The 15,786-nt window shown below is 30.6% G+C and overlaps 1 protein-coding gene and 1 long non-coding RNA gene across 6 annotated transcripts; one reads left to right on the top strand and one right to left on the bottom strand.

Moving 5' to 3' along the window:
* Positions 1 to 317: 317 nt before the first annotated feature.
* Positions 318 to 7,575, bottom strand: LOC122720370. 4 transcript variants are annotated; one of them, XR_006347758.1, is made up of 7 exons: positions 6,045 to 7,575; positions 5,284 to 5,726; positions 4,171 to 5,062; positions 4,062 to 4,089; positions 2,294 to 3,656; positions 1,794 to 1,931; positions 318 to 706 (listed from the first exon to the last, which is right to left on the bottom strand). It is a non-coding gene; the product is annotated as an uncharacterized LOC122720370 (long non-coding RNA). The 4 variants fall into 4 exon arrangements; XR_006347759.1 differs by having other exon boundaries at positions 4,171 to 5,726; positions 6,045 to 6,476; positions 7,098 to 7,575; XR_006347756.1 differs by having other exon boundaries at positions 4,171 to 5,726.
* On the top strand, positions 2,812 to 15,700 carry LOC122720369. 2 transcript variants are annotated; one of them, XM_043947035.1, is made up of 4 exons: positions 2,812 to 2,971; positions 9,624 to 11,561; positions 14,724 to 14,922; positions 15,514 to 15,700. In XM_043947035.1, the coding sequence occupies exons 1-4, from the start codon at positions 2,812 to 2,814 to the stop codon at positions 15,560 to 15,562; spliced, it is 2,346 nt and encodes a 781-aa protein (XP_043802970.1). In that variant the 3' UTR covers positions 15,563 to 15,700. The 2 variants fall into 2 exon arrangements, with proteins under 2 accessions (XP_043802970.1, XP_043802971.1); XM_043947036.1 differs by lacking the exon at positions 2,812 to 2,971 and adding an exon at positions 8,188 to 8,332.
* The last annotated feature ends 86 nt before the right edge of the window (positions 15,701 to 15,786 follow it).

Genomic DNA, 15,786 nt, shown 5'->3' with positions numbered 1-15,786 from the left:
CGAGATTCCTTGCTACTTTTATTATTATATAATTCGAAAACGACTAAGAAATTTTATATCTTCCGATATTCTCTGAAATTCTAAAAAAAAATGCATTAGTTGACTTTAAATTTTTGATCGATGGGATTCATATGACAGATTGAATATCATAACATCACAAAGTGTTTCAAAAAATTTATATTTAAATAAAAAGGAATTTTACGTACAGTATATTTATCTTTAAATTGTAACGATACATTCCAAGAAACTCGAAATAAAATACAATTCTGATTTTAATGATTATCAATCCTTCGATATACGCATACTTTTCTGATCAGATGTCGAATCGCGACCAACTAAGTGTCACAAAGCGTGCGTTTCTCGAGTCATTTGGCCGTGAACTTGCTGTCGACGGAAGGCCAACCCTTGATCCTCGATTCATCTTCTTTGATAGTCATCAGTCGTCTGAATGAAAAGTGAAAAGTGGACGTGGTCGTGGAAGCAACGGAGACGGCACACATATTTGCATCGGAGAAAGTCGCCTCTCTCGTCCCCTCGTCTCTTTCTCTCACGGTGCTTGCGTGCTACATAATCGATGCATTAACACCTTGCATAACTCGATTTCGCGGTATTAATCATCTCATTACGCGGCTGTCTCGTCGAAACAGGATTATACACACGCGCGTGTATGATACGCATAGCAAAATTTCCATGCTCGCCAGGAAATCTGGAGAAATTGAGAGGACAGTTATTAAAACGTTCGAAGGAAGTAGGGTTATTTCGTTGTAAAATAAAAAAGTGTGTATATAAAATTTGAAATTTTTTAAAAATCTCAAATAGAAATCACACTTATGTAATGGTGGAATATCTACACTCTATGTATGTGAGAGATGGAAACGATATGCACATATATTATAATATTTCTTAATTATCGATATGCAATATTTCTTCAAAACGAACTCGTACTTTTCTTTTATATTTTTCTTAATTCACGCATGTATTATATGTATTATATATATTAATATATATTATAATATATTATTATTATATTATATATATATATATATATTATTATATTATATATATTATATATTCCTTCTCTCCATGTATGAAAATTATATTAAATTTTTATCTTGCAAACGATTAACGATATTTCTATTTCTAAAAATGAGACGGTTCAATCGATAACGAACGTAAAACAGTTTCGTAATGACCGTTTTCAATCGTGACAAGATAATCGCGCTCGAAATCCCTCGTTACGCATCGAGGCGTCTATCACACGGAAAAATTAAGATTCGCCACGAAGGATTCCACCGTTGGACCGTTATCGTAGAAGCTATTATGTTCCTCGCTTCGTTTCGACGAGTGTACAAGGTGGCTAAATTACGGTCTCTACGAGGAACAGATGAACGGTAACGCCTCCGTGAGGATCCCGTCTGACAGAGAATCACGATAGATCGAACGATGTATTCTTGCCAGAGGGAAGAGGACAGCTTCGTCATCGACAGTTGCTATGCAACGGTACTTATGTAAGTAGTACATGAGGCAAATTTCTTTGAGATGTTTACTATTTTTTTTTTTTCCTCTTCTCCTTTCCGAGAGATTAATTTCTTTGGATTCTTTGGAATTGTTTTGAAATAGATTTGTGGAATATTATAATATAAAATATGATAGATTAAGTTATAAAAATAGATGATGTCTAATTTTCAATTAATTTTTTCTAATAATTAATAATCTCACTTGTAATGGAATATTGTTTTTTTCAATAGATCTATTATTAGTAGTATTGGAAAAATTGCAGTAATGTTAATTACCTTGAAATGTAATGTTCTGTTATTTTAGAAGGAGTGAACGATACTAGCGCCACGACAGTAGTATTGGAGATTTTAATGCCTGTAAGAAGAGGCACTGCTTTGCAATTTGTTGATCACGTAATCGATATTTGTAAATTTCTGTAAAGTAAAATCTGTATTAGAGATTGGAAAGGAATTGGAATTATTAATTTATTATTGATTGATATAAAGAAAATTGTTATTTTTAATTAATGATACGAAATGTTGAAAATATAATTGATTTGTATTTGATAATAAATATTATTTAAGCAAGGTTAATTTAATAGAAAAATTGTTGTATAATAAAAAATTATATTATTGCAGAAATTATATAATATGTAGTAAATACATGTATATAATTTCATAAATTAAGGTGAACAAATAAGAATATGATTTATTTGTACAAATTTTGTATTATTATAATAAAGAATTATTTAATTGTTTTAAATATTAATTTAATTAATCCCCTTCTTCTTTATTACCTGTGCATCGACGAATCTTAATCAATAAATGATTCAATAGATCAAAATAAAAGAAAAGAAATGTGAATTTTCTGAATGTACGATTTTTTTGAAATATTGCGTAATCTACATCGTCGATGTGATCGAGGCATTTCAAATCAAACATAGCAATGAATTGATTTAACGATAGCCTCGTAATTTATGACATCCTCCATTCTTTGCCAAGGTTGTCCGTTCATCAAGCCTTTTTTTCTTCTTTTTTTTTTTACACAATATTCAGTATCAGTAACAAGTGCAATCACGAGATAGAAAGGAAGGGCCTCGGTTCAGCGAACACGGCGGAAACTGTCGCCATTCGTTCACGCGAAATCCATTCACCGCAAGTGTAACCCGTTTCACTTTTATAAATTATTATTATGGTCGATCGATCGTTGCTTTGCAATCTTTTGATATTCTGCAATATATAAAAAATTAATACGGAGTATTAAAGGCAGTGGAAGAAAGAATAATTTTATTCGAGTCGATAAAAATATTTATATATGAGAGATTTAATTATTATTGTTATTAATGTTATTCCAGAAATGCGTTGGTTTCGTGGCCACGCCGAGGCGCCAAAACTTTTGAGCCTAAGTCCTCTTCAAGCTGACGAAGACCTTGACGGAGCATCTTACCACTTTCATGCTGCGTCTCAGTACAGAGGTAAGAATCGTGAGAAAACACCGATACAATTACCTCACTGCTTACACCAGGATGCAACGTGAACTTTCATAATCCAAATTACGATCATTCTAACGTTAATTAGCCACTGATTAGCCATCTTGAAATCGAATGTAACTTTCTGCCCATACAAACTGGTATTATATTTCTCGAATATAAATCTTAATACAGTATGTTCAAAATTCCAAAATTGAATAAAATGAAATAAATTAAGGAATTTCAAGATTCAAAATCATGTAATTTGTAATTTTTAATCGAGTCTTAAGATTAACAATTTCAATAAGTATTCTCTGTCTAAACAATATCCCAATGAAAATAATATTGTTGCCCAATAAACAGGATATCCTCATCCACAAGGTTTTTCACACGAAATATTTATAATTAGATCCTAATTACATTTATAAAATTATATTCATATACGATTCAAATTATGTTTTACAACCACGTTCCTTTGACGATTCAATTCGATTCCAACGAATTGGCTAAATCGCCTCGAAATTACTCATTTGGAATTTATACCATCTCCTTTCGATGTTGCTGCAATATTCACCGACTAATGTCGTGTTATTAGCTAACAGTATTGGCAGATTGGACGTAGATTATGTCTGTACCATCGAGATTTCATCTTAGGTGCGATTATTACTCGAGATTGCATCCACAAACATTCCTGCAAAAAAAAAGAAAAAGAAAATAGTCTCATTGTTTCACATATCTTTATTCCTAATTCGTTTTTATCTCCGCCATTTTATTTAATACTAATCCTTCTCTTTTCATTAATAAAAATAGATCTAGAAATTTTAATACACTATATCTTTAAAAACATTCCAAGATTTCTATTATAATAAATAATTAATAAAAAAATATTTTTTCCTCTTTTTAATTTCGAAAGTATTGAGGCTTAAGATACTCATATTATAATTCCAAGAATTTACTTGGTATTTTATATTTCAATTAGAATTAACAATATTACAAAATTTCATTAAATTATGCAAATGTTTTTTATATCTCTATTTTGTGATGAATACGTTCATTACGTAAGCATTAATGATTAATATAATTAGTATTTATTCACATGAAATCGTCCATGCATTAGAATCATTCTAAAAATAAAAAAAAAAAAATCAGGTCATCAAGTACTGTAAAAAATTTATTTGACAGCATTTATATTTTTATGTACATACCTTGATGAATGTTGAATAATTATACGCGTAAATATTTCACCACTCCATCCTTAATGGATTAATAATCTCCGCGTTTCGAGTCGATTCTCTTCAAAAACGCAAAAGTTTCTCCAAGCCGATGCTCGTTTTTCGTGCGTCGTTTCATTAAAGCCTCTTTCGAAAGTGAAGAAACTTTGCATAGCCTCGTTAGCTTCGTGAGAGTCTCTTTTTATGAACCCAGCCACGAAACAGGAGAGATTTACCTCGTTCGTCATGATGAACTCAGCAACACGTGTTAAACGCATGTTGCACGTATTGGAAAACATGTTAATATGCTTAATAAGCCGATACTTTGTTAAAATATGTGAGAAGAGAAACAATACGTTGATTGTATTTTACGATTCTTTCGAATATTGGCTACTTGAAATTACTTGAAACTTTATTTAGTTATTGACAATTATAAATATTGCAATAAAATATATAATAATATTATATATTAATTTTTGATTTTCATATATGTATAAATATTTCATTAATTTATATTTAATTTAATATATAACAAGTAGATAAGATTGATTTTATCTAGAGTAGAAGAGATGATTAAATTATTTTCAGAGAAAAATTTATTATTGAATATGGAATTTATCCAAGAGATCAACAATATTTTATTTGATCAATGACATACTTTATTTCTTGCTACCAAATTGCAGATAATATTGTTTTATCATATCATAAAAATCCGCTGTATCACTGTCTTTACTTTTGCGTATATCGTAATACATCTCCTGTTTTGTGCAATTTGTTTTGAATTATTATTTAAATTATTCCATTTTTTCTTCAAAAACTTCTCATTAATTTTTTGTTTCCAGACAAAATCGACGATATGCAAACAAGCTGCATTCCAATATAATCTCTGTTAACGATAAAAGGCAAAAATCTGACGTTTCAATTAAAGCTATTCACACGATGAAGCAAAATATTGTATGTGATTCACGCATATAAATTTAAAAAGAATTCGTAATAATTTGGAGAATCGATTTCACAATTCTTAGGATTTCAGTAAAAACATGTTTTGCAAATTTTTGATCATTTATTTCATTTCCGCAAAAATTTCTGTGTAACATCTATTTTTACCTCGTCTCATTTTAATCCATCGTAAAATTACACCATCAGAAATTTCAAATATTTTAATATTTTCTGTTTACTAGTCAATTTCTTAAATTTTTCAAACAAACATTGGATCACAATTATTCGCACAGAATCACGTAATGTTTAACGAATTCTGAATAATAATTTCGTGTTATCAATGCAATCGGTGATACGACGATATCATAAAATAATAATTGGATTAGCAAATACGTTCCTTTGAGTAAAATTGTGTGTTTAATCTCAATGAGTATTTACATAGCCGACAAAGGAACACCCTCACAGGAAACCGCTGTGTTAGTCACTTCTATGAACACTGAGATAACATCATTGTGGTTTTTAGCATATATGCGTGAACCTGTCACTATTTTTATAGATATTTCATAATCCTTAATCGTGGAAATGAATTAATGACATCAATTTTAATCTGCCTGAAAATAAAAAGATAAAATTAAAACGTGTAATACAAAATTATGTTCATTTTATATTATGATGATAATAATTCAAATCGTCAAATAAAAATCAAATATTAAATAAGTATATTTCATACGAAATAAAATTTTATTTTATAATAATACAAAAATACCTAGACATAAAATATTAAAATTTAACACAAATGAGTTGTAATCATTCGTGGTTGATAAAATAAAAATATCAAAAGGAAATTGATTCTCGTGCAAGTTTATTTTATTTAAAAAATATTCAAGTATAAAAACGTTGAAAATTAAAAATGAATGAATTTTTATTACTGAAATTCATTTTATATCCCGTATCTCTAATTACGTTTTGTAATCAGAATATTTCGTTTTCTTTATTTGGTGTCACAGCAAGAATTTCTACGTGCACGTAAACTTTTTCTTTCAATCTAAGAAACGAAACAGTTGGATTTTGCGAAGTCAGCTCGCATTCTAGACGAAAAGGTAGTGGCATTAGTGGCCAACATCAAGTTTGTAACGTTACGTGGACATTAACGGGTTTCTTCACGGTAAAAACGACCGGTGGTTAAAGATTTCGTAATGGTGTGTCGTTTGCGGGCGGGGAAATTGCGAATTATTTAAATCACTGTTTGAGGGAAAGGTTGGAAAAATTCTGCGGCATCAAGTTACACTCTTCAAACACAGTTGTGCAATATAAAATTCGAAGAGGCGTGTTTCTTTGATCCTTATTTACTTTTGTATAAACTGAAACAGAAATATCTTAGCAGAAGATTATTATGGTTATTTCTTTAATCTTTGTGTTTCTTATTCTATATGTTTAAGTAGCTTCATTTTTAAATTCTGTTTCCTCAAAATAATCTAATATTTTTTTGTTTATAATTATTTTAAATATTATTGATGAAATAACAAAATTTGCGTGTTTCGAATATCTCCATAATTTTCTCCATTATTATATGAAGAAAGAATTATAAAAGAATTATATTTTTTCATGAATATGAAAAATGTAAAAATATGAAAAAAAGTAAAAAAATATAAACTTTAACTATATACACAAATAAACATAAAATATAATACTACATGTATATTCATAAATAAAGATGCTTCAGATAAATATACATATTATACAATTTTCCTATATTTATTTTAAAAAATGCACTTGTACTACTTTCCCCTAATCTATTTTAAGAATACCATACTTTTCCTCATTTACATTAATATCTTCTTTAAACTTTTTATATATCATGAAAAAAATAAAATTCTGTTATTCACAATAAAGCAATTAACATTATCATAAAATGTTAGGCATCATCACACATTATCTTTAATAATTTTCATACATATATTATTTTTTTAAAAACAACTTACCACTTCACATATTAATCATTATTATATCTCGCAAAATTTTAACAACTTACTTCTAAAATAATTGCACAAATAATCGAAATTTTTGCCGTTAGAAATGTCAGAGTGGATTTAACGAATTGCAGGAAATGTGTTACACGCGATATCTATATTTCTCGAGTATCGACGATAATGATAGAGAGTCGAGCTAAGAATTGCACGGTAAATAGACCTTTGGGATCGTTCCGAAGGGGATTGAAGAAAACGTTTCACAACTAAAGAAAGTGGGGATCAATTTTGCGGTAAATGTAACACGACGAACTGGCATAAAAGGAAAGAGCTGCCAAAGAAAGACGAGCGGTGATTTTATTAAAACGTTACTTCCTGTATCCTTAAATTGAAATTCTGTAGATGTATAATAACAATTGCAAACTGATAAATTAACTTTTAAAATATAAATTATGGAAGAAATTGTAAAATGAAATTTACAAAACACTTTGCGAAATATATATAATAATAATAATAAATCTGTGAAATTATCTTCCAGGAAATAATACGAATATTATCAAAGATAAATTGCAAAAACTTTATGAAATTTATATAACATAATAATTAATCTGTGAAGCGATAAGCTATCTTCTAGAAAATAATATTGAAAATTATTTCTCTAAATTATTTCTCTTGACGAAAAACACGATGTCATTTTTTTATTTCTAATAAATAATTCTTATCCAATTATATCCGTTATTCAATTTTAATCGTTGCAACTTGGACGATACACAAATCTTTCGATTAAAACATCTGAAATTTTGAATCTTGAGCGTTGTAATTATTTATATTCTCTCAAATTGCAATGATTATTCTAAATATTATTACCTCGAAGTTCGCACAGAACGTCACTTCCGATTCTCTCCTCTTCCAATTCCTCTCCTAGTTTCGTGTGACTATTTTTATTATCGCTCGAGAGCAAAGCGCTCACGTGAATTGCTCATACGGGATGTCCTGTCTTCCACACATCCTGTACGATTCCTTGTCTTGAGCCTCTCCGCTCAAACTCATATACCGTCACGGTTCGAGGAAGGCGATCATTTTCGTCGCGGCTGTCACTGTTAAACGAAGTTTCGACTTGTACACACGCGTACGTTTCGCGCTCGTCGATCGTTTCCTTGGAAGGATGACTAACAACGTTTGGTACGACAGAACGTTGTACGACGCGAACGACTCGAAGACAATCGTCGATATCCATCAATTTTTAAAATGTAATTCGCGTTAATTGTGTTTGATTAGAATTCGAATTTTCGATTCGACATGATTCACATTTTTTCATCATTATCGACGTCTATTGATTTTTGTAATTTGCGTTAAATTATTAATTAAACAGATTTCGAATTGTTAAAATTTTTTGTAATTATAACTATCTTTTTTTTTTAAAGGTAGTGATTTATTGAACGTGATTAAGAATGATTTTTGTTATCAGTGATAATGGTGGATTGTAATTCTTGATAATGATCTTGTGAAATGTAACGATGCTTTTTGAACTGTTTGTCGCCATAAATTTGAATTAAATGATAATTGAAGAATAATCTTGTATCGGTGCAATATGAAGTTTTAATTGTACAGTGATGCTACATTGGAATATAAATTTATTACAATTCTTAAAAATTAATTTTATTATATCATAATATTTTATTACTCTTAACTGAAATTTTATGTATATAATTTTCTAATTCAATTTTGAAAATGATTAGATACACGATGAATTTTATGTATAATAGAATATTTGAAAAATTACTATATGTAAATCTCAAATAAAATAGGTTCCCATTGAATATTGAATATTGAATATTGAATATTGAATATTGTTCAAATAGATTCAATATAAAATTATGATTAATTATTTTTACAGTCTTCCAGTCATTCAGTAAACGTGTCATGTTATGTCTAATTATTCATTTGATGTGTCAGTCACAAATATTCGTTTTACATTCATTGTGCAAAGTCTTAAAATCTGAAGTTTCAAAGGAAAGACAGTCTAGTAGTGATGAAATAGAGGTGTAAATAGCACTGACAAACATTTCAATGGGTATTATGAATATAGCAAAGAGATGTGCAAAAAATTCTCAATACTTTTCCTTGACAAAGAAATACTTTTGAAATAAAAAGAATCTATTTATAATGTAATCACTTTGTAATTTACAACTACACAATTACTTCTCTCACAATTAAAATTAAAATTAAAATTAAATTTACAAGTTATTAATTTTTTCTCAGTATCACTATTGTTTAAAAAAACTACCATGAAACTACTAAAAAAATAAACCAACAAACTTTTAACTCTAAATGATTATGCATCCATTTTTAATCTTGATTAAATTTTTTAATAATTCCTTACTTCTTTTCATTTCCTATATTTGATAATTTATTTAATCTTTATTATTCAAAATAATTCTTATTTAATAAAATATAATATTTAAAAAAAAATTCTACTTTTTTAATAATTCTGAGCAAAATATAAAGCAATGTATTAAATCATTTTTCCTACCTTCACAGATTTGTCTCCGGTGCGATGGGCTCGCCGGAAGTCGTCGAGCTCCGAGTCGGAGCGGAACTGCTACAACGTGCAGACGTCGCAGGTGACCACCGAGCGGAGTCCCACCAAGAAGAACAAGAAGAGAATCCAGAAAGAGAGGCGGAGGGTCTGCGAGAAACGAAACCCGTTGTTGGACCGCGTGAAAAATACCAGGTTGAGCTTCTTCAAGGATCGAGATTCGGACGACGAGGAGCAAGAAGAAGAGGAAGAGCCGGAGAAGCTGCAATTTCGTTCCATGTGCGAGTTGAACCAGCATGGCCTGACCAGAAACGAATTTCGTAGATCGGTCTGTGAATCAGATTTGAAAGAGATCATCGAGGAGGAGAAAACTCAGGCAAAGAGGAAAAGACGGTCGAAATCGCAGAGCAGATTACCTCATCGAAAACAGCAAGAGGATCGCTCCTCGTTCTTGGGTCTGCGACCATCCGCTGGTCACAAGATGGCGACTTTGTCCAATGACATAATCGAGGAAAGCGTCGGTCAACAGAATCGCGGGTGGCGGAAGAGCAGAGAGTTCGTTCAAGATCATCAGACACCGAGGCGATCCATGGATCACGTTCTGGAAGGTTCTACCAGCACCGAGGATGGAACGTTCAAGGATGGCTCTCAGTTTGACAGCATAACACCATCGAGCTGTTTGGCCGCCAAGTTTCGAGCAATGCAGGACAGGTATCTGAAAAGTTCCACCAGTAAGTTAATAGCGAAGATCTACAAGAAGGAGGGCAAGGACAAGGAAAGAAGAAGACTGAGGAGTTTCTCGTACGGCACTTTGCCGGGTCTCGAGGAGCTCAGAACGAATCCCCTTTACGAGGAACAGGATCAGGACGACAACGATTCCGGTATCCTGGACAACGACTCTGCCACCAGCTCTTTGCTCGACGACAGGTGCAGCAGCAGCGCCTCTGGATTGTTAACCACGCTCAACGATTCGTCCTTGAATTCACCACCTCAGTTACCACCGAGGAAACCTTCGTCCTCCATCGTGGACGTCGAAAGAACAGCGAAGATGTTCTCCAGTTTGGACGTCTATTGTGGAAGGAACGAGGGGAGAGGTTGCAGGAAGGACGTGTCCAGGTTTAACGCTCTTGAAGATTCCTCGAGCCAGATCTGTCAGGCAGCGAACAACGAACTGATAGATCGACAGGATCGTGACAGCTCGAAATTGTCCGAGGAGAAGAACGTGATCGAGAGGTTGAACAGTAAAGACTGTTTAAGGTCGGAGAGCTATCAAAGCTCTAGGCTTTCTGTTATCAGGAACAGGTCTTACACCACGGAGACGATGGTCGTGAAACTTCCTAGAGAGAGTTCGGATCAGTGTTTGGGCATCTTCATCGCGAAAACAGCGGAATCCAGTCCCGGTTACCTGGTGGCTCATGTAGTGCCTAATGGGTTGGCCGATAAAGAAGGTACTTTGAGGATAGGCGACGAAATTTTGATAGTTAATGGGAAGAGGCTACGAGGGTTGAGCATGGCCGAGGCTAGGAAGATTCTTGGAAGCGGAAATGGACCTGGCGACGTGGACATCGTCGTCTCCAGGTACTCGGCTGTAGACCAGTCCTCTAAGAAGCTGACAGAGAGCAGCGTTGACTACGAGAACGTTCATATGGAGAATGGCCACGGTGTCATCGTCGAGAATTCACCTGGTACGCACTTCAGAAAACATCAGACGAAGCATCATCGGGACAGGAGGAACGAGTGTAACAGGACTGGTTCTTCGGACAAGGCTGTCGTGGAGAACGGTACGAGCTCTCAAAATGTTTCGAATTTTTGCACGCTGCCAAGGAGGCCTAGGAACACCGTCTCGACGTTCCTCACCGTCGTGTTTCAGAAGGGTCCTGGAAAGAAATCGCTGGGATTCACTATTGTGGGTGGAAGCGACAGTCCTAAGGGAAGCATCGGTGAGTAATTTATTTTCGATAAAACAACGATATTATTATTAAAATTCACGCGTGATGAGAAATGAAAATTTATCGAGATTTAATGATATAATGAAAGGGAAATGAAATGAAAACGTTTCACATCAACAAAAAATTTCTACTGATTTTTTTTTTCTTAAATAATGTGGATAATTATAATTGTATTTTCTGTTATGTTTCCATTTGTGCGTTTCACATATTTGTTTCATCTATAAAAGAATGTTTACATTATTTTCTACCTTCGATCTATGCTATGTATTGTTTGTTATATAAGACTAACAGTAACTATTTTGGGGGATAAATAATTAATTATTGTATAAATTTGGTATAGGTACTAATATGTTAAAGTTAAATCCATGCTAATATTAAAGACTAATATAATATTAATTTTAAAGCTAGTTTTCATCAACGCTATCTTAATTTAAATGCAGTAAAAATGTTTAACAACTATTATGCAAGGCAACGTCGTTAATATTCGTTGTTTAATATTATTATAGCATATTACCATTAAATGAATTAATTATTTAACTAATTTAAAAATAATATATATGATATATTACATATATATTCTAATATTTAAGCTAATTTAAACTTGAATTAATATTAAAACTAATAAATAATTTGCTACAATAATTTCTTTAAAAAGATTTAAATTTTAACAAGATTAAAAGCGATACTATACTTTACTATAATTATATGTTATTCAATTTATATTTAATCTCAAATTATGTAATTATATTAAAAATGTTTAAAGCTATATAATATTATTGTTAAATAACTATTTCAAAAATGCTAACACAATATTCCTAGAAATCTATCTCAAATTTCTAATGATTAAATGTATCAAAAATTTCCAAAACTTCAACAATCGTTAACATTTCACTTTGACGAAAATCTTTTCAACGTTTTAAAATTATTCTACATAAACTAAAATAATAAATAACATTTTAAACACTTAAATATTAATCTAGTGTTAAACATTTCAATTCTGGCAACTCACCTGGAATTAATATAAGTATCTTAAACTTAACGATTAAACATATTCAATATTCATAAACAATATTTCTTTTTCAACATTTCAATATCAAAATATCCAAAACAAAATAATTTTATAAATATTATAAATATTATAAACCTTAACATTATTTATATCGTTTATATTATCGCATTTCAACTTGTTTAAACTTTTAACACGATAGAATATTGTAATAACTTGCAAAAACTTCAAAATTTCTCCCTAACTTCTATATATTATCCTGAATATTATATACTTTAACAAAATACTTTAAATCTCTGCAAAACTTGCAAAAACACATATATTTAATATTTCATTAAATATCTAAATTTAAATTGTTACATTTTACTTGAAATGGAATACAAAATAAAATCACTTATATTTTAAAATCTTCAATTGCAAATTAAATAAATCTTAAAATTGAATACTACCACAACTTTTATATAAAATCCCTAACATTAATATTAATACAAACGATCAAAATTCATTCATGTAACACAATATCTCAATTAGTATAACATAATATTTATAATTAAAATGATCAATAATATAATCTTCATCCCTATTTAAATCCTTTCACCCTAATCTAATCTCAAAAAGAATTCGTTGCTCCAAAAAAGATGACCAAATAATGATATCAATTTTTGAAAGATATATGCACGCTTTTTATTTTTCTCGCGAAACGGTGCTCTTCGTGCTCGTGGACGCGCACGTTTGATGGTCGACCCGAGCAGAAATAGCTTAGAAACACCGACGTCGATTTCCCGGCACAAGGTTTACAAGCTCGCTTCGACCGACGCACACCGCCTCTTGTCGATAAATTGCCTCCGCGTGTATACAAGCGGTCTCGAGTTTTACGCGCTCGTTACGCTACGATCCTAGGAAGAGCGTGGAACTTGGGTTTCGTAAGCACGCATCTGGAATATCGGCGCGAGCTTCGAGTTGTTTTACATTCGTGTAAAACGAAGGGGGGAGAGGTATATATGCCTGGTAGTTCGCCTCTTGAACGATGAAGAGGATCGCCGTGAAATCGTTCGAGCTAGTTTAGAGAAAAGTTTTGGAGGGTTTGGAAATGTTTGGTTTAGTTTCTGTAATGTGTATATGTATATTTTTTTTTTTAAGAGAGAGAGAATTGATTGGATATTAATATTTTAAATTGTGTGATGTAATGATGTAATGAGTTGAATATGATTATGGAATAGGAAAATACAGGAACGAAATTATTTATATTTAAATTGTTAAAATAAATTTGATTCGCGGTAATTCATTGATTTAATTTTTATGTAAAATTAGAAATAGATTTTAATATAGTTCAAAGTATAATATATTTAATTCATACACGATAATATATTGTAAAGAATTAAATTTGTATAAGAGATGGAGTTCAAACAGATACGGCGCGAAGACAACGATTTAAAAAATTAATTTTGAGAGCATGACGAAGTAGATGGTTATATTATGATTTTATTCATTTTAATTTCATTAGAAATATTTCTTTTTTAAAATACATTCTTTTAAAAATATTAGTAAATTAGAATCATAGAATTGCCCATTTAAATTTTGTATTATCAAATTAATTTCAAAAAAGAAGTCAGATTTTTAAAATTTATTTTTTCGTGTTAATAAATAAAAATGCAAAAATTTTTCAAATAAAAAAAATAATAATAATATTTATCCTGTTTAAAAATACATAATTTATCACTATCGTCGCTAAAACAAAAATATGGAAATTAATTTTTAAAATAAAACTCAATTCAAAGAACAATTTTCCTCGCAAAGCGTGGAATTCAATTCAATTCAATTCATTAGATTCTCATAATGATACAAAGCAAAATCTGAAAATCTCCTAAATTCTAGAATTCTAAATTTTAATTGTTATAAAAATTTTTTCTACAAATTACAAATTGTTACGTTAAACACTACATTGTCAGAGTTTGTCTATAAAGTTTATTTATTAACACTATTCAATTTCATCAAATCGTATGTTAATAAATTATCTGCGAGTAAATAATTAATAATTATCACGTTAATAATATTTCTTTATCGAACTCATTTCGATTAATCGTTGCTTAGTTTCCTTTCTCTAATCCATAACACTATACTATTCTATATAATTATGTTTGTTACAGGTATCTTTATAAAATCGGTATTGCCAGGGGGGCAAGCCGCAGAAGATGGCCGTTTGCGAGCAGGTGACGAGATTTTGGCAGTGAATGGCCACGTCTGTCACGACTTGACCCATAGAAAGGCCGTTCAGCTTTTCCGTAATATCAAAACTGGACCGGTTGCTTTGCACCTTTGTAGACGCATTAAAAATAAGGAACTACAGTGAGTACGGCAGTGTTGTCCTATTGCATATAGTTTTACAACTTAATATTAGATGATTGTATTAAAGAAAGGAAAAAAGAAAATTAAGTTAAAAGAATGTATATTATAAAATTGTATATTAGATATTTTCGTTTTGATTATATAAAAGTAAAAGGATAATCATAATTTTTCAATTTTAAAGAGTAAAATATTTAAAATAGATATACGTATAAAATTGAAATTTTTTTTTCGAAAACTATGTTTTCGAGAAAAATTTAATCAAAGGAAAATTGAATCTTTGTTTAAAAAGTTTTATCTAGCATCTTTTCATTCTATTTTTTTTATATGTTTCCAGAATATTCTTAGTTTTTTATTTCACGATAAACATATCGTAGATAAATATTCCAAAATTATGAATATTTATCTGATATAATATTATATCGTCTTAATACTTATTCAATACTTATTTCAATAATATTTTAATAATTGAATCCAAATTTTTACATAATCAACACGAAACATATATATATATATTAATTATTTAATTATATAACACATTAAACTTTCAAAATAAAAATGGGACTTTAAATAATTCTTTATACTTTTTTTCAGGACGACAAAGGCTAAGTCGTGCGCAGACCTTCTACTCGTCGACGCGTGAAGAAAATCTGTATAAGAAGATTGTAAAAACGAAGAAAATACTTCCGTGACCGCTGTAAAAATGAACTCGGGACCTGTACATATTGTAAATTTGTAAAATCTCTTGAAATAAAACTATTATTTAATAACTATCGAAAAATTACGTTGTCGATCGTTGCACATCATTTTGTCTCGCAAACAACAGATTCCTCAAGCACCTTAAAATTACGACCTCTTTATTGTCCT

Source organism: Apis laboriosa, unplaced genomic scaffold (genome assembly GCF_014066325.1).
Source record: "Apis laboriosa isolate Shangri-la unplaced genomic scaffold, ASM1406632v1 scaffold12_cov154, whole genome shotgun sequence".
Classification (NCBI taxonomy): Eukaryota; Metazoa; Arthropoda; class Insecta; order Hymenoptera; family Apidae; genus Apis; species Apis laboriosa.
The sequence above is the reverse complement of the archived record's forward strand: the minus strand, read 5'-3'. Positions and strand labels throughout refer to the sequence as shown.